The sequence below is a fragment of the Ursus arctos genome, unplaced genomic scaffold, assembly GCF_023065955.2.
Source record: "Ursus arctos isolate Adak ecotype North America unplaced genomic scaffold, UrsArc2.0 scaffold_4, whole genome shotgun sequence".
NCBI lineage: Eukaryota > Metazoa > Chordata > Mammalia > Carnivora > Ursidae > Ursus > Ursus arctos.
The window spans coordinates 42,748,081-42,767,512 of NW_026623056.1; the positions used below are offsets into that span (position 1 = coordinate 42,748,081).

Below are 19,432 nucleotides of genomic sequence, written 5' to 3' on the forward strand. Positions count from 1 at the left end.
TGATCCTTTTGAAGCAAGCATCAAATCCTAACACTTCCTGTTAAAATCTATAAAGACCTCTCTTTACACTTAAAATTCAAATGTCTTAGCATGGCCAGGACAGCCCTTGGGCTCCAATACTGCTTACCTCTCCGAATCCATCTCGTACCACATGCTCCATCTGACTGCCTGAGCTCTGTCTGCTTTTGCCTCTGGCAGGACCTCAGACTTGCCAAGTGTACTCCTGCCTCAGGGCCTTTGCACTCATCATTTGTCTGCTAAGAGTACTTGTATACAGATCTCAGGATTTGCTCTTCTGGTTCAGGTCAGAGGGGTTTACTTGACTCTCCCACTAAAATAGCTCCCCGTTGGTCCCCCAGTCATTCTCTATTTCTTTACTTTGTATGATTTCTTCAGGACACTGATGTGAAACTAAATTATTTATTTTGTGCTTACTTGGCTATTGTCTTTCTACTCCATTAGAATGTAATCACTCTGAGAACTGGCACTTTGTGCATGCGGCTCATGGTGACAGTGCCAGCTCCTACTGGTGCCCCGCACCTAGTAGGTAGTTAATCAATATTTGTTGAATGGACGATTGACTGGTTCTATGTAGTGAATATTCTTTCCCCTTGTCAACTGATTAGGTTCCTGGAATAAGCGTTTACACTCACCCCCACTACTGAAAATACTGTGTGCTGGTGTTTTCTTTCATCTGCTGTTCATATGTATCTCCAACAGCCAATGGGCATCTTTTCCATCCTCGAAGAGGAATGTGTGTTTCCTCAGGCTACAGATGTAACTTTCAAGACCAAACTTTTTGACAACCATTTTGGGAAGTCGGCATATTTCCAGAAGCCCAAGTCTGGTAATAAGAGATATGAAGCTCACTTTGAGCTTGTCCATTATGCAGGAGTGGTAAGTTACCTCTAGACCCTCAGCCCTGAATTTTCCTATCTCTGTTTCAAATGCATTCAAAGTCCCTAGATGATATATAAGTAAAGTTTAGCTTAAATGAAGAGATGAACAAAAAAAAAAAAAAAAAAAAAACTCGGTTCCAGAAAAAAAGTTGGCATAGCCTTTTAGCACTTAGGAAATGAAATACCCATACTATAATAGTATTCCATGTGCACAAAGGTTAGAAATCTCAAAATAGACTCTGTCATCCCAGCTCAAAGTAAGTCAGCTTCAGAAAGTCATGGAGATCATCAAAGTCATAGGTTTTTCCATATTTGTCCTTCCTTTTAACTTTACATGGTGTGAATGAGTGATTTCAAGTGATCTTTTTATTGAAGTCTTTTTTTTTTTTTTTTAATTCTCTCATAAAGAAATAGTCACTGTGAGGTAATGGCCTCCAGACTATGGCCCACAAAGGTTTCTAATGACTTTCCGTGCCTCTTCTCATTTCCCCACTGGTGTGTGTGTGTTGCCCCTTTTTTTCTGCTCTTCTGCTTCTTGTCAGTGATTCTGGATGAAACAGAGAATTGATAAAGGATAAAATAATACTTCATCCTAAAAATGACCTGCCAACTGTATATAGATGTGCTTGTAATTGTCTTCTTTCATATCCTTGAATATTAATTATAATGATATTTACAGTAAAATATCATTACAATTGCTAATTTTTTTGAATGTTCAGTGTGTGTCAAGACAATTGGATTATTTCATCTATTCTCGCCTATGAAGGAGAGCTGATGTGAATTGTTTCTACGGGAAATGCCATGTAATTCTTCCTCCCTCTCCTTCCCTAGCTATCCCTCGCCCTTCCCTCCCCTTCTCTTCCTTTCCACAATGTAAAATGGTAAAGTCTGAAGAATCTCTTCGGGTGACACAATGGACTCCTGGAGTATTATTCACTACTGTTACCTCAAACCAATTTAAAGTTAAAGGACCCGTACAATTTATGATTTTTTTTTTAAGTAATGCACAATTTGCTATGTTAATTTATGCATTCTCTTCTTTTGTTACCTGAACTGCATGCCTTTCTAAAGGTGCCTTATAACATTAGTGGCTGGCTTGAAAAGAACAAAGACCTTCTTAATGAAACAGTGGTGGCTGTATTTCAGAAGTCGTCAAATAGACTCCTGGCAAACCTTTTTGAAAATCACATCGGTACTGACAGTGGTGAGTTGAACAGTCTTCCCTAATTTTTTTAGCCTCAGAATGGAACCCATGGCTGCCTCAGCACTTAACAAAAACCCTTGCCTCTTTCCTGTGATATCTGTGTCTGCTCCCTGTGGTCTGAGTCATCCCCTCTTATTAGCCTTTCTGTCCTCAGGCTGGCAGTTCTTCAGGGAAATGGTGCTCGAAGATAGACGTAGTTCAAGGAGCCTGCTCTGGTCTGCTTTTAGCTTCTACTCAACCCCGCTGCAAAGAGGGAGCAGCAAACCATATTCTGATAAATGATTTTGGGGAAATAACAAGCCTCTTTAATCCACATTCCCCAAGTATCTTGGATTTCTCCTTCACAGTGCTTTTGTGTTCTAGTAACTTGGGGTTATGATAAGCTGCATGAGGGCAGGGATTATGCCTGATTTGTTTAATTGTAGCCTCAAGCATGTAGCAAATACCCGTTTAGCAGGCACGCCATAAATATTTATTGACCAACAAAGAACTAATCGTACTTAGTAGTTTGTAATTTACAAAGCAATTTTAGATGTATTATCTTGGTCCCTGCCATGACCCTTTCAGATACAGATAGAGGGAAATGTCTTCTCATCTTACAGGAGCAAATACGGAAGAGTTAAGGACCATCCCCAGTTTCACAAATCTACTGTTAAAAGATAAACTGAAGCATGTTAAAAATTTTAAGCATTTATTTGAGCAAAAATGGATTCAAATGGGGCAGTGGCAAACCCTCAGTGTTTAAGACTGCTCCACTGACAGCAGCTCAGGGAGATTCTTTATAGAGAAAAGGCGGAAGCCAAGTGAGGAGGTTATTGATTGGTTGTAGTTTAAAGCCTACTTGACTGTGATTGGTTGTCCTTAGTGTTTTGATTTTATAACCCTGGGATGTTTACAGGCTTAGATTTTGGCTTACTAGTATAGGCCACTATGGAATTAGAGCCACATCATTCTAACGGCCTCCTTGTTTAATTAATTTAACCGTAGTAAATGCAAAGGCAAGATAGGAAGCAGGACTCTGCTTCCTGGCTTGGTGCCTATACCACTCTCACTGTCTTCCATAAACAAAACAGAGAGATGTGCTGGCTACATGTGTTTAGGACATAATTCAGATTTCTACACCACAATACAAAGGATTTGAAGATACTGAGCCCATGTGGCTAACAGCAGCCTCACCACCGGACTAATGCTAGCTACAGAGGGAAGCTCTCCATGATTCATAACAAAAGTCACAGACTGGCAGCCTTGGGACCGAACCTGGCCTTCAGACATGTTTTGTGTGGTCCAAACAGGTTTAAAAAAATCAGAAGTTTCCACATATACATTTGGATTTCCTTTTTCTTTCAAAAAGTGGAAAACATGAGGAAATAGCAAATCTGGCCAGCCTGGGTTCAGATACCCTTGTGGCAATGGGGCAAGGTAAAGGGGTGTGTACTCTCATTTCCTAACCTCCTCACTGTCCTGTGATCTCACACTCAGCTTTAAGTTAACTCCAGGCCTCGGCAGGCTGATTTGGGGTTCCTGATTGACATGGTCAAGAAATGGAGAGAGGATTTGGCACTTCCTGGCTTCATCAGCACAGATGACATAATTCAGGAGTGGGCCTGAAATCCTGTTGGCCTCCCTCAAGAGGAGGTTGAGAAATGAAGGCTATTGTATTTGGACCCTGATCATCTTCAGGCAGTGCATTTGCCTGATTCTAATGGCTTCCAAAGCGCCCCTGAGCAGTCGGTTAGATAGTGACTCCTAAGCTTACGGCTCCCAGATGGGTCATTCTCTGATCCTAAGAGATCAGGCTGCAGTTCAGGCAGAGACGAAGACAGGAAATCATCTTCGAACTCTTCAGAGTGTCTGCTGTGTCCTTTGGAAATAGAAAATAATAATTGTCCAGAATGTCCTTTTTTTTTTTTTTGGTAATTTTTCAAGCACCCCCTGAAAATACTTGCCTCCACGTTTCTCATTCATCCAAACATTAAATTACCCATAATAACCTTGTTTTCTTCTGGGGATCCAAGTACTTTAAACCAGGGTTATAATTAAAAAAAAAAAAAATTAAGAATGGAAGGTAGTAGTATTCCCTTTTCATAGGTGGAGAAACTAGCACTAAGAGGTCCAGTGATTGACTTAGAGGGCCTGAGGCACGTCAGGAGGACAATAGCGATTAAGCGTTAGGACACATGCCCCAGCACAGGTGTTACTAAGGTACAGTGTGTATTTTGTGTTGCACGTTGACAGCTGGTCCATTTTTTCTCCAGATTACCCAGGAATTTTGCAGTTGTTATTGTTGTACGTCTTTCTGAGTTAGCACTACACAAATGGTTGTAAAACAATTCGGCTTAGCATAGACCCTTTTGCTTCAAGAAAATGGAAATAGATATCTTTTTTTTTTTTTTACAAATTATAAAAGTGATGCATGAGTGTTGCCCAAAACACAGACAATATGGAAAAATAAAAAGAGAAACATAAAAGTTAGCTATCATTCTACATAGTGTGAAAGCAATTGCTAATACTTGGGTGTATGCTCCTCCCAACATTTTTTATGTAGGTAGTCTAATACAACTACACTCAGAAACACGTTTACACCCTCAGGATCATAACATACAGATTTTTATAACCTACTTTTTCTCTTAAAATAACTCCTAAAAATCTTTCCATGTCAGTTATAAGGATCTTCCTCATCATTTTAAAAGGGCACAGTATTTCATTATATACATACTTTTTCATAATTTAACTCATCAGTCTCCTATTGATAGACATTTGCTTTGATAACTTTCGTTTTTGTTTAGGTTTTTTTTGTTTCGTTTTTTTGTTTGTTTGGTTGGGTTTTTTTGTGTGCAGTGACTAAACAATGTTGCAGCAAGTTATCTTTGCACAGTTGCCTGACTATTTCCTTAAGGAAGAGCACTAGAAATAGACATTTGTGTTGAGAAAAATATTTTTAAAGCTTTTCATAGATATTGCCATATTGTTTCTAGAACTTGACGAATTTATACTTTCATCAACAGGGTATGGTAATGTGACAAAAAAAGAGCTTTTTAAATGCTTTTTTCTTCTTTTTATAGCTCTACAGTTTGGGGAGAAGAAACGCAGGAGAGGAGTTTCATTCCAAATGGTTGCATCTCTGCATAAAGTAATTTTTAATTGCATCTATTCATATATTAACTGCCTCACAATCTGCATATGTTATTACTTATTTGAAATTTCACATCTTAAATAAGGGAAAAGTATCTGAAGTTAGCCAAGTGGGAAAAGTTGAAGTTTATCTTGATACTAATGGGTTTTAGTGGACACTGTTGGTGCCCCACCTAGGTCCCCCTTATCAGCCCTGCACCCATCTTCCAGCTGATGAGAATGTTGGCTTATAACAACTCACAGGTCCCAGAATGGCCACTGGCCAAATGGGAAACTAAACTATCTCCTTACTCACCCCTCCAGACTCTGACTCCTTTCTTGCCTCAAGATGGGAACCAACTGTGGTGCAATTGGTACATTTGTGCTCAGAGCTCCTGGGGATCACGTTCAGCTTTGGATCTATAGCATTGCTTTTTTTCTTCCCTACCCTATCCTGCTTCTCAAGTAAATCCCTCAAACCAGAAGCCCCAACTCAGATTCTGCTTCCAGAGAATCTGACCTTAGAAAAACTTTCCATACAGAAAACTTGAGAAACAATTTATATGTTCAAGTCGTTTGATTGCCCAGCCATAAATTATTGCTATCGAATTCAAAACAGGTAGATATGATTCACAACAGAACTGCATCTGTCAGATAAATATTGACTCGCCATAGGAAAGAAATAATGTGTGGTTCGGTAAGCAGAGAAGAATGTTGAATTCATTTATTGTTGATATGCGTCTTGGCTTTATGATTAAGTTGATAGATTTGGAGACAACTGTGAGGTAGATTGGGGGTTTTAGTGATTTGCAAAGTGATTTTGTATTTGTTATGGTCTCTATTTAAGGAAAACCTAAATAAATTGATGACTAAGCTGAAATCAACAGCGCCTCATTTTGTGAGATGCCTAAATCCCAATGTGAACAAAATGCCAGGTAAGAACTAGACTTCTTTGTAATCCACACTGGGAAATACATTTGATTCAAGCTACGTTGAATGTCTTTTTAAGAAAATTTACCAGTTCCTTTTATATAAGGGTAGATTTCAGATAGAAAAATGAAAGTAACTTAAAAGCGAGGTCTTCAGAACCTCAAGATTGCTTTTGAATTGAGATTCATGTGGACACACAGAAGGAATTCACAAAGCCAACTCAACTGGGTAACATTAGAATGCTTGATATTACCGTTTAAATTCCTCCTTGAATTTCATACTAAAACCCGGATGAGCTTCTATGCCATTGTCTACAAGGGCAAAGTATAATAAAAGGGATTAGATAATCAATGGAGGAATTAAGGCAGATGTTTCAGCATAAAGGAAATTATTTGGTCTGAATTATCTAAATTGACCATAAAGACAGTTCCTAAATCCATTTCTAATTTTTAAGAACTCCCTCTAGCCTTCCTTGCCAATACTAGTATCTTCCTTCTCCCTAATAGCACCCATCTCTTTAGTTATGTACTCCTGAGTGGTGGATAGTTTTATTTATTTTTTTTTTTTAAGATTTCTCCCCCCAGCCCCACGGCAGTTCTATTGAGATATAATTGGCATGCAGCACTACAGTGTAAATTTAAGGTATACAGCATAATGATTTCACTTATATATACCATGAAATGATTACCAAGTTTAGTTAACATCCATCATCTCACATAGGTAATTTTTTCTCCTTGTGATAAGAATTCTTAGGATTGACCCTCCTAACTTGATTATCTTGATGTTTAACTTTTCAGGTATACCATACAGCAGGGTTAACTGTAATCATCATGTTGTACATTACATCTCTAGCACTTAATTACGTATCTTGTGACTGGAAGTCTGTGCCTTGCAACTACCTTGGTCCAATTTCCCCTCCCTCCCCCACCTCCTATTTCTGAGAATCATAAATCCATGAATCGAATCTCTTTTTCTATGAGTTTGTTTGTTTGTAGATTCCACATATAAGCAAGATCATACAGTATATGTATTTCTCTGCCTGACTTGTTTCACTTAGCATAATGACCTCAAGGTCCATCCATGTTGTTGCATAGGGTGGGACGGTCTCCTTTTTTGCGGCTGAATAATATTCCATTGTGTACGCGTGCGCGCACATACATCTTTATTCATTCTTCTGTCTCTGAACACTTCGGTTGTTTGCATGTCATGGCTATTGTACTGGATACTTTTTTGGCGATTGGATGGTGGTAGGTGGGCGGTAGTGAATTATTTTTTGTTTTTAATTGCCAAAACAAATTTTTTACAGATATTAACTACCTGGATTGTTTTCCATACCTCATGGGTTTGTAGATTCTCAGACTTCTTTTTGGAAGCCTCTGACCCTCCCCCCTCTCATGTGCTCTCTCTCTCTCATTACAGGCTTCTATAAAATTTGGTCAGAGGCTGTCAGCTTCAAAGTTGTGTAGATGATACGCACTTATGTCTTCGGAGCACTAATCACCCTTGAAATATATAGCTAGCCAGATGCTGCTGATTCTAATTTCTGAGGTTCTGTAGTATCTTGCATTTTTATTAACCTCCTGTAATTAGGACCCCAATCTTGACAGCCTGTGACCTATTTTGGGAAAGTGTGATGCTAAACAATGATGCTGCAGTTTGGGCTTTTGCAACGCAAATACTTCATGTTCATTGACGCTGTATGTTTTTGCCTCATTGTTTCTTATCAGCTGGGTTTCTGAATGCATCTAGGGACACTGCTTCCATTTGGCAAGAAATCTAATTAGCTGCCTCTATTTTGGAGCAATTCTGTTACCTATTAGAGTTGTCTCCCATTGAGTCAGCTCTGATTTCAGCAGTTGATTTTTTTTTTTTAAGTCATAAGACAAAGTCCTAAGAAAAGCTTCATGATCTAATCAAGACAGTTTTTCATATGTACTTAAAGGGAAGGAGCATGCTTGATCTTTTGGGGTCATAGACCTCCACTTGTTCCCCTTCTTACAGATCATCTGCTTCTGTCTATGAAAGGGATTGGAGTACAGGAATATGGGTATATGACCTAGAGTTTATTTCTGTGACCCTGGACATAAGCAGGGATTCATCTCATTTACATTTTTCTTATAATACTATCATAGGGCCTTTGTGTTAGAAGGAACGCTACTTGGCTTCTTCCAGAAGATTTGCTGAAAGCCAGACACCCTGGCTCCTTGGAAGGTTTTCAAAGGCTTGTCTCGGAGATTGCAGCAGCAGCTCTAGTAGGGCTTCACCTGATAAACAAGGAGGTGAAAGGAGGATGCTTATGCGACAGAACAAAACCTAGGTGCTCTCAAGATAACAAGGACAGAATGTAGGCTGGGGTGTGACTGAGTCCTTCATCAGGCAAAAGAGTAAACAAAATTTTGTGGCTGTGCTTATCATCTCCTTTGTATTCTCCCATTCTCGTAATCTCTTCCCCTTACTGCTGGGAGGTGGCAGCTCCTTTTTGTGTTCTTACGCCCCTCGCTAGCTGGTTTTCAGCCAGAGAAAGGACGTAATACCAGCTACTTATAATCCTAGCAAAAATGTATTGTTTTTCATCTTCTAGGTGTATTTGCTTATAAAACTTGACAAACCATGAATTAAAGGGTTCATTCTGTGTTAAAGGAATTTCAGGTAAATCCTATTCGGAGACTCTTGCACGATAGGATGGGTACTGTGAGTGCCATCAGGCTGGGAGTGAGTGAACTCCTGTTACCTATTATATAGAGAACACCAAATTCAAACTTTTTTTTAATCCCAAGATGCAGCAATTAGGACAAGATCTTGGGTAATAATTCTTTTGGACACAGACTGAGAGCGACCCTTTGCCTTCAGGTGTATTGGACCCTTACTTGCTTCTGCAGCAGCTGCGCTGTAATGGTGTTTTAGAAGGAGCTAGGATATGCTGTGAAGGTTTTCCGAACCAACTGCTGTATGCTGATTTTACACAAAGGTAAAAATACATCCCAGAATCTGAAGAGCCCAAGGCAGCCCGTTCTGTTGTCCTCTCTTTCTGAGTGTTTAGGCATGCATTGTTTGTTTGGTTGATGTCCTCCAGACTACAGATCGATGTGTTTTGGTGGTGGTGAGATATATGACGACAGAGTTCCATTATTACTTCCCCTTAAATCCAACATCCATGTAGCTGTAATATCCTTAAATCTCTATTAACGGATAATAGACCCACATACAGAAGATATATATACAGAAGAAAGACATGGAGGCTGAATTGAATTTCTGAAATGTTGTATGTACTTAATCGTAGCTGCCTTCCAAGCAGGCTGCCGCTGTACCAGCAAGCCTGTGAAAGAAAGGAAGCCAGCAGGGTGTGTGGCAGGAGGCAGGAGAGGCATTTCTGCTTTCTATTTTCTGAATTCCAAAAGTATAAATTATAGGTCATCAAGCAAATTTGAGCAAAGTATGGTAGAGTAGAAAGAGCACCTGTCTCAGGATTAAGAGGCATATTGGCATATTTCTAGTTCTCTGCCAGCTCAGCATCAGGGTGAAGAAATCTTGGGAGTGACATTTAATGTCTCTGCTTTTCAGTTATCTTATCTGTACGATACAGATACTTAAGCCCACCTCTTTCCCTCCCTTTACCTCCCAATCTCTCCTTCCCTTCCTGATTGAGCAGAGAATCAAACGATGTTGTCCCTGAAGTACTATGAAAAGCACAAACTATTATGCCAAACAAAGTAAGGGATAATTGCTTGTATCCTCATTATTATTGCCAGAGTTTTGTGAAAATCGGATGTATTGATAGGAGAGGTACACGTCTGTACCGCCTTTGCCTCGCTTGTTCAAATTGTTCTTTATTTGAATCATAGGACCTCTCTGACCCCCAGGGTTTATTCTTTATCTATTTTAAATTAGGTACTGCATTCTGAACCCAAGGGCATTTCCAAAGAGTAGGTTTATAAGCAGCAGAAAAGCAGCTGCGGAATTACTTGGCTCATTGGAGATAGACCATATCCAGTACCGCTTTGGAATCACTAAGGTAACCAGAAAACTAGGAAGAATGCATTTGGAGAAGAGTGGGAGGAAAGAGTGTGTATCTTAAAATACCCGTGAAAGTGCAGTGGTAAGGCATTCTACAGTTCTTGGGACCACAAATAACACAAATAGAGCTCAGCTGAAAGTGGAGACTTCAACGTTATTTGAGAGAAAACTCAATGCTTCTTAAACCTCAGTCCTGACTACATTTACATTTTTATAATTATTCATCTAAGTAAGTTTGTGCCAAGATGTAAAGTATTGAGTCAATCTTAGTGTGCTAGAAAATGCGTAGACATCAGAGCTAGAAACAGGTAAATCAATGTACTGGAATGAACTGCTTTTCTGTGTGTGAACGGATTCATCCACAAGTACTCTTTTAGGGAATTAATTGTAGAAGACTGTATGAGTAATTAAAAATGTTAGGGTTAACCCCGCTATCCCAAAAATTAATCTATAGTTAAGTTCCTTAAGTGTGGTTTGCTAAATTCTGCTTCATTTTAGATGATTTTGATATGACCAACTTATCATGGGAAACTTCTGATGAATAGATTTGGTTTTATTTGATAGTCAACATCAGGTTGTTCCTAATGACATCCAAAAAGGACCAAATCATTAGAAAGAGAATGGGAGAGTCTAGGACGAAAAGCTCACAGAAAAAGGAACTCCATAGGACATGATTGTAAAATGTTACTGGACTCCCACATTTGGAGTATCTGAGAATCTGTTTCTGGTGTTTGTTGTTTCTGCTGATTTCCACTACTGGTCCCTTGTTTCCCTGTGGACTTAGTTATTTTTGTTGTACAGCAAAATTTATAGCATGAGGCAAGAGAGCCTCCTGTCGCAACCCTGAAAGTGAGTGCTTCCTTAAAATTTGTGCCTGACGCCTCACTCACCTCATCTCAGCCATTACTAATAATTCTTGAAAAAGTATTTATGTGGATTCTTAAATGCCTAAGACAAAGTTACTTTCTCTAGATCAGAGATCAGCAACCTTTGGCCTAAGGGCCATTTCCATGGCCTATTTTTATTTTTATTTATTTTTATTTATTTATTTTTTTTTAAAGATTTTATTTATTTATTTGACAGAGAGAGACAGCCAGCTAGAGAGGGAACACAAGCAGGGGGAGTGGGAGAGGAAGAAGCAGGCTCATAGCAGAGGAGCCTGACGTGGGGCTCGATCCCATAACGCCAGGATCACGCCCTGAGCCGAAGGCAGACGCTTAACCGCTGTGCCACCCAGGCGCCCCCCATGGCCTATTTTTAATATGGCCCATTAATTTAAAATGGTTTGACATTTTAATTTTTTTTTTTTTTTTTTAAGAATGGGGAAAAGGAAGAGGAGGAGAGAGGGGAGGAAGAAGAGGAGGAGGAGGAGATGAAGAAGATTCTACAGATCTATGAAAATTCTATGTGATCTGTAAAGCCCAAAAATATTTTCTATCTGGCCTTTTACAGAAAAGTTTGCAGACCCCTGTCTGGCACTTCCGAGCACTGCCTGGCTGGGTCTCTCTTAAAATTTAAACCAGTTTCCCTCGACAACCTATACATTAACAGATAAGGAGGAGAATAGTCAATGTTTTTAAGGAACCACAACCACCACAGGATTAAATAAAATATTTTTGCAAACTTTAGATTTATAAAAGCAAACTTTCTAGAATGTACATTTTACACATTGAGTAAAACTTAACAAGAAATACAACTAATCAATGAATACACCAGTTGTTCAGACAGTCATTCAGTAGACATGTAATGAATACCCATTATGAGTGGAACTAGATCTGACTTATTTCTTTTAGGTGTTTTTAAAAGCTGGCTTTCTGGAACAACTGGAAGCAATGAGAGATGAGAGACTATCTAAAGTCTTAACATTGTTCCAAGCCAGAGTACGAGGCAAACTGATGCGAATCAAGTTCCAGAGGATTCTGGAAGAAAGGTATGATATCCCTACCCTACACCCCCCACTGCCAGAGTAGTGGTGTATCTGAATCAATGTGACCTTATCTCACTGTCTTATAAATAGGTCAACATAAAAGGGCTGCCACCTCTGCTTAGGCTGGGACTTCACTTAAAATTTTTAAATCCTGGAACACCAAACAGAGCACAAAGGGCTTTTATTGCTTTATCTAACCAAGTAAAGGCACAATTCATATGTATCTTGTATTGTTTCCCTTTGGAGGGATTCTTTATACTCAAGGAAGTCTGGATCTCTGAGGGTAGCGTGACTCACAATTCATAACAGAAGCAGACCTGGAAAGGTTTGCATGCATCGCACAGCCCACTCTAGGGAAATTTGCTGCAGAGTGGGGAGGTGTTCCGACCACTTTACAACCTCCCCTGGGTCAGAAACTGTGACTGTTGGTGATATGTAATCGTAACTCTCTGATTTCATTTCAGGCAGGTTCCCTAGGGACATTTATCACCACCCCATTTGGACACTAAGGTGTAGGTTTTGTCTATTCTTTAAGAGAATCATGGAAAGCAAGCTAGCAAAATCTCCAAACAGAGGGATCAGGAGCAAGAGATTCTGCTGTTGTTGCATTTACTTTTTCGTGTAGTTTAGCTTCTGGGGAGAGGTCCACAGATCTTGGTATAACTTGTTTAATTGACAATCTGTTAATTCCTTCTATTTTTCCAAAGAAGGAAAAGATCATTGCATGGTGATATCAAAGATAGTAGAGAGACCTTTCCTACAGAATCTTCTGTGACTCATATCATGCTCAGTAAGGTATGGGAATTTATGGGATTTTGGGGATCAGAAGACATGGCTTCTAGGACTAGTTATGTAAACTTGGGTAAAACTCTTAATTTTTGTGTAGTTTACTTCCTTCATCTGTAAAATGAGGTCTTTACCATCCATTCCTCCTAAATCATAGGATGGCTTTAAACAATTTTTTTAAATTTTTAAAATTTTTAAAGATTTTTATTAGAGTGCGCGTGCACGAGGCTGGGGGGGTGGGCAGGGGCGGGGGGATGAGCAGGTAGCCTGATGCAGAACTTGATACCAGGACCCTGGGATCATGACCTGAGCCAATGGCAGGTGCTTAACTGACTGAGCCACCCAGGCGCCCTGGCTTCAAACAATTATAAAAATATTTCAAACACACAAAAAATACAGAAAATATTCTAATGTACACTCATGGAGTTTATCATCAAAGTTTAGCAGTTCCTAAAATTTTCTCTATCATTGCTCACAATTTAAAAATATTTACAAAATTGGAGCCCTTTGTGTATTCCTCCCTTGATCCATATCCTATACCTAGTTCCCCAGATGCTGAATTTGTGTTACCATTCCATGTTTCCTTCATGTTTCATATACAAAACATACAAAGGTATGTTTTCATACCTTTAACATATCTTTCTGTAGTTGCTCACAACATTAAAAAAAATAACAGATACAGTTGAAGCCCCTTGCATATTTCTGCCTTGATCTGAATCCTATGGAGATATGCAGATGTCCTTAAAAGGTTACATGATTTTGCCTGTCTTCAGTCTTCACATAAATAATATTCTGTATATATTATCCTGAAATTTGTCCTTTATATTCAGTACTATTTTTGAAATTTATTAATGTTGATAAATCTAGTGCTAGATTATGGATTTTAACTTATATAGTATTCCATTGTACAAATATACCATGATTTATTTATCCCTTTTCTAGTTCAAGTAAATTTAACTCATTTACAATTTTTTGCTATTAGGAACAGCTCTGTAGTGTCATTTTTGTAAATGTCTGCCCCTGCACATGTGTGGGAGTTTCTTGAGGGCAATGTAACAGCTGGTGAGGCCCGCACTTTCAGCAGCTTTTCTCTAGGGTATTAGTAGATTTTAGCCTACACACCACTTCATCTTCATGAGATAGTGCCAAAGTGCTTTCCAATTTACTCTTCACCGGAAGTGTACGGAAGTCCCATTGCTCTATATTGTTGCCAACCTGTGGTATTTTGGACTTCAAAAACTTTTGCCAAACTTTGTCATATTTCTGACTTTGGGGAAAGCTAGCATTTTCCTCTTAAGAAGATGTTGACTGTAGATTTTTCTTTTTGTAGGTACGATATACTGTGTGGAGGACATTTATTCTAGTCTATGTTGTTAAGCACTTCTATCAGGAAAATGGTTAAATTCTTTTTCTGCGTCTACTGAAATAGTCACATAGTTTTTTCCCATTGACCTATAAGTATATTGAGTTATATTAATAGATTTTTAAAAATATTAAACCCACTTTGTTTTTGAAATATCTTTTTCATACATTGGTGGGTTTGGTTATAGTATTATCATAAGGATTTTTGCAACACTGTTCATGAATAAGTTTGGTAAATTTTTCCTCCTACTACGTTATCTGACTTTGGATTGAGATGACCTTAACCTTATTAAACAAGTGGGGAATGTTTCCTCTTTTCAAACATGAAACAATTTATTTTGATTATCTGTTCCTTGAATCGTTGGTAAAATTTGCCTGTAAAGCCATGTAGATCTGGTGATGGGGATTTTTGATAGATTTTACAATTTTAATTCCAGTTATTTAACAGTTGTAGGCCTATTGAGATTTTCCTTTCTTTTTGAATCAGTTTAGATGAGTTTCTTTTAAAAAATTATACATTTCTTTTAAATTTTCCAATTTGCTAGATTATGATTTTTAATCTCTATCATATTTATAATTATATTTCTAAAGCATAATCCTAGATTATAGTCTTAGAATTTATTTCTAGTATTGTTTATTTGTGCCTTCTCTTCTTTTTCTTGATCATTTATGTCAGATGTTTATTTAGACTAATACATCACCTTTTTTCATTTTTTTCCCTAGTTTATTAGTTTCTGATCTCATCTTTATTCTTTCCTTCCTTCTACTTGCTTTGGGTTTATTATTATAAATTCGCAATTTTTTTCAATATGTCTAATCATCTGCTTAATTCTTCAAATGAGTGTTTGATTTAAATGTATCTTCCAGTATTAGATATTTTATTTGGTCCTCTTTCAAATCTTTCTGCCCTTTTATCATAATGGCTCATTTCTTTCTTGTTTTTTCAAGTCTTTCCTCTATGCCTTTAAGAATTTTTGGCAATCATTTTATGGTCTCCGCCAGATTGTTCAATTATTTGCAATTCTTGGGGGGTTAATAAAACTTTTTATTATAGTTGCTCACCCTCACTGATGGTTGATTTTTTTTTTTTCCTATATGTGTTTTATATTTTTGAAGAGTAAGCTCATTTTCAAAGGGACTTTAAGAGAATCTCTGGTGCTTGATTTTAGGGTATTTTCTTCAGTGCACATTTGCATTTTCCTTTCCCAAAAGCCCAAAGGGTATTTATTACCAGCGTAAAAAATGATGAAGCTAAATTCTTACATACATCTGCACTAATCAGATAGTATCATTTAAACCTCAGACATTCCAACGGTTCTGGTGCATTATAAAAAAAAAAATTCCTAGAGTAGAATTTTTTCTTTACCCTGAGCCCAGAGCAAATTAGATGTACTTCTCTTTGACATCACTTTGTGTTGGTGGTGAATTTTTAAATGTTCTTTTCATTAAGGATGATGTTCTTTGAAAGTCTCAGCCTGTCTCTTTATCCATGTGGATATAAAAATATAAATCCCTACAATAACAACACTGGATTCTCCTTCCATGAAAATGGCGAAGCTATACACACATTGACTTTCACTAAGGTTTTTGCTCCCTCTTTCCTTCTTACCCTTTTCAGGCTCAGCTCTCATTGAAAGGATGTGTGCAGTGGGAATATTTGGGGGACATCTAGCCCACAATATCACTAGCCGCAGAAATCCCTCATAGGGCTTTTGCCAGAATCAAGTGAGAGCCCAGATGTAGAAGTGCTTTGAAGACTAATGCGAAATTTTAATGACTCCTCAAAAGATATGCTTCTTAAGGATCTTTTTTTTTTTAAGATTTTATATATTTTTTTGATAAGAGCAGGAAAGCACAAGCAGAGGGAATGGCAGAGGGAGAAGGAGAAGCAGGCTCCCAACTGACAGGGAGCCTGATGTGGGGGCTCAATCCCGGGACCCTGGGATCGTGACCTGAGCCGAAGGCTTTACTTAACCACCTGAGCCACCCAGGCACCCTGTTTCTTAAGGATCTTACTTGGGAAAATGGCTCTCCTATTGTCTGGGTTAACTTGTTTTTCTTTATTCTCTCTTGATGTAGGGATGCACTTTTTTTGATCCAGTGGAACCTAAGAGTTTTCATGGCTGTGAAGACCTGGCCCTGGATGAGGCTCTTCTTCAAGATCAAGCCTCTTGTTCCATCTGCTGCAATGGGAAGGGAGATAGCTGCTCTGAAGGAGGAGTGTGTGCAACTGCAAAAAGCCTTGGAGAAATCAGAATCTCAGAGGGAAGAATTGAAAGCAGAACAGTTCTCCTTCATCAGGGAAAAGAATGACCTGCTTCTTCAGCTGCAGGCTGTGAGTGGCCCCACCATTTGTTCTTCACATCAAGTTTTTAATTAGAGCCCCTTGTTTTGCAGGCAGTGTTCACCTGAGAAAAATGAGGCGTGTGCTTTTCAGATACTATAGCATTTCACCAAACACAATGGAAACACGTTAAGGAGACACCCTGTTTCCTAGTGAAGTGATTTCATTGGCAGGATGTCTTTGAAAAGGGGACAAACTCTTAGATGGGTTTTAACTATGTAAAAGCACTGCAATCTATCATGGGAGCCAAGAAGCTCTGGGTCTTCATTTAAATTTTGTGTGATCCATTAGCAAATCAAAAGACAGGATTTAGTAGATCCTGAGAAAAGCTTTACTGAAATCTTCAGGATTATTGCAGTATGCTTCTAGCTGTTTTCCTGATTTTGTTCTCTCTACTTCCCCTTCCCCAGTCTAAATCAACTTCACTAATCAGTCCAATTCTTAAAACAGCAGGTCTCAGCATTGGTTTTGCCTCAAACTTACTGGTGAAGCATTGAAAAAATAGAAGAAAGACACCTAGACCCCATGTCAGATATTTTGATTAAGGAGGCCCTACGTGGGTTCAAATAATCTATATGGGTGATTCTGATATCCAGTTAGGTTTGAGAGCCATTGTCTTAAACAAACATCATGTTGCTTCCCTGATGAGTAAATTTCAGATCCTGCGATATGTGCATTTTAGACTCCAGCCCTTGGCCTTGGCATCCAAGCCTCCATCTCCAATCTGATACTGGTGTGCCGTTACTCACTCCCTTTCACATTCCTCCTCTCTAGCCACCAGGACTGCTGTAATCCCCAAACATCCCAAAAGCAGGCATGAGATTTTCTCCACTGTTAATATATTCTCCACCCCACTTAGCACAGTGCTAAGTTAAAAAATACTGTGTTCCAATGCAACTATATACAATTTATATAATAATATTATAAATATAAAAAATATTAAAATTATAAAACATTTTTTTACTGCTTTTTGAACTTACAGAAAGCAGAGAAAACTTAGTAATTTTAGACTGATCCAAGTTATTCTTTTATTTGGGGGCTCTGCTATTCATCAGTGTTCCAAGAGGCCGTATTTTGCAGAATTTCACCCAAACCCATATTTCTTTCTTTCTTTTTTTTTTTTTTTAAGATTTTATTTATTTACTTGACAGAGAGAGAGCGCGAGAGAATACCAGCAGGAGAGGCAGCAGAGGTAGAGAGAGAAGCAGGCTCCCTGCTCAGCTGGGAGCCCAATGTGGGGTTCCATACCAGGGCCTGGGATCATGACATGAGCCCAAGGTGGACGCTTAACCAACTGAGCCACCCAGGCATCCCCCGAAACCCATATTTCTGATACATATTTAACATAACATTGGTTCTAGAATTTCAGTGTATTTCAGGCTCACCTGGGATGCTTTTTAGAAATACAAATTCCTGGGCCCCACTCCAAACCTACTTTAAATTCATACTGTGAAAATCACCATATATAATATCATGTTTTGTGTGGCTCAGGGGAGAGGCAGCTTTGGATGAGACCTGGCCTCCCAGTTTTCATCATTCTTCCTGTAAACAGAGAGAGTGGCCAGTGCTACCTAGGCCAATATGGGAGATAGAAATGGACCCAACTCGTGCAGGGGGTGTTGGGTAAAAGCCTGGGATACACGATAAAGGATCAGCATGGGGAACATGGGAAACCCATGGGAAGCCCATGGGGGCAAACCCAGGAAGACCGAGATGAGTTCAACTTGCAACTGAGATTTTAAAAGTTGACGGAGCTATGACATATTTTATTTTTATTTATTTTTAAGGGACACAGGTGAACACAGTAAGGATGAAGGGAGCAAAGATTCTTTTTAAATCATTCAATTACTCAGAATACCAGCAGAACTGAGTGAACCCGTTCTGAGTGACATTATTAACTGCCATCGGGAGGGGCTGTTCCTACTGCTAACTGCCACACCACTGCTCGGCTGGTCCCCACATCCTGCTGTCATGTTTAATGAAGGGATCAATGATGGTCGATCGGACTGTCTTCTTCATTCAGTGATGGTGACAGGTCCAGTACATATACTGAATGGAATAGAGCAAATAAGCATTCTGCTTGTCAACCTGGTGTGAACTAAGATCAAATGTTCCCATTATTTCCTAAACGTTGAAAGCTTCTCTGATCTGCATGGACCCATCGTGCTTTGACGTTTTTGTTTGTTTTTAATTTATCCTTTTTTTTTGGTCCTCAGTGATGTTGGAGATTTACTATTCTATGCCTTCCCCATCTGTGCCTTTTTGAGCCCCATTTGTTGGGCAGATGGCCATTCTTAAGAGTTAGCCAGAAATCAATGGCCTAGAATTCTGCCTTTTCTTCTCTTTTTTCCTCAAATTTTTATTTAAATTATAGTTAAGATACAGTGTAATATTGGTTTCAAGAGTAGAATGTAGTGATTCATCACTTACATATAACACCCAGTGCTCATCACAACTAGTGCCCTCCTTAATCCCCATCCCCCATCTAGCTCATCCCCCACCTGCCTTCCTCCAGCAACCCTCAGTTTGTTCTCATATTTAAGAGTCTCTTATGGCTTGCTCCCCTCTCTCTTTTTTTCTTCCTCTGTGTTCAACCGTTTTGTTTCTTAACTTTAACGTATGAGTGAAATCATATTGTATTTGTCTTTCTCTGACTTATTTCACTTAGCATTATCCTCTCTAGCTCCATGCACGTTATTGCAAATAGCAAGATTCCTTTTGATGGCTGAGTAATATTCCATTATATATAACATATATGTGTACCACATCTTCTTCATCCATTCATCAGTCTACGGACGTTTGGTCCCTTTCCATAATTTGGCTATTGTTGCTGCTGCTATAAACATCAGGGTGCA

General features: G+C 38.8%; 1 protein-coding gene across 1 annotated transcript in view; it reads left to right on the top strand.

Annotated features, from left to right (window-relative positions):
• MYH15 (myosin heavy chain 15) overlaps positions 1-19,432 on the top strand; it is a 152,541-nt gene that overhangs the window by 48,694 nt on the left and 84,415 nt on the right. The window contains exons 15-22 of the mRNA XM_026492845.4: positions 721-897; positions 1,971-2,103; positions 5,166-5,233; positions 6,062-6,149; positions 8,995-9,112; positions 10,033-10,156; positions 11,952-12,088; positions 16,313-16,568. Coding sequence (XP_026348630.3) covers positions 721-897; positions 1,971-2,103; positions 5,166-5,233; positions 6,062-6,149; positions 8,995-9,112; positions 10,033-10,156; positions 11,952-12,088; positions 16,313-16,568 — 1,101 coding nt within the window. The remainder of the gene's footprint in view (positions 1-720; positions 898-1,970; positions 2,104-5,165; positions 5,234-6,061; positions 6,150-8,994; positions 9,113-10,032; positions 10,157-11,951; positions 12,089-16,312; positions 16,569-19,432) is intronic.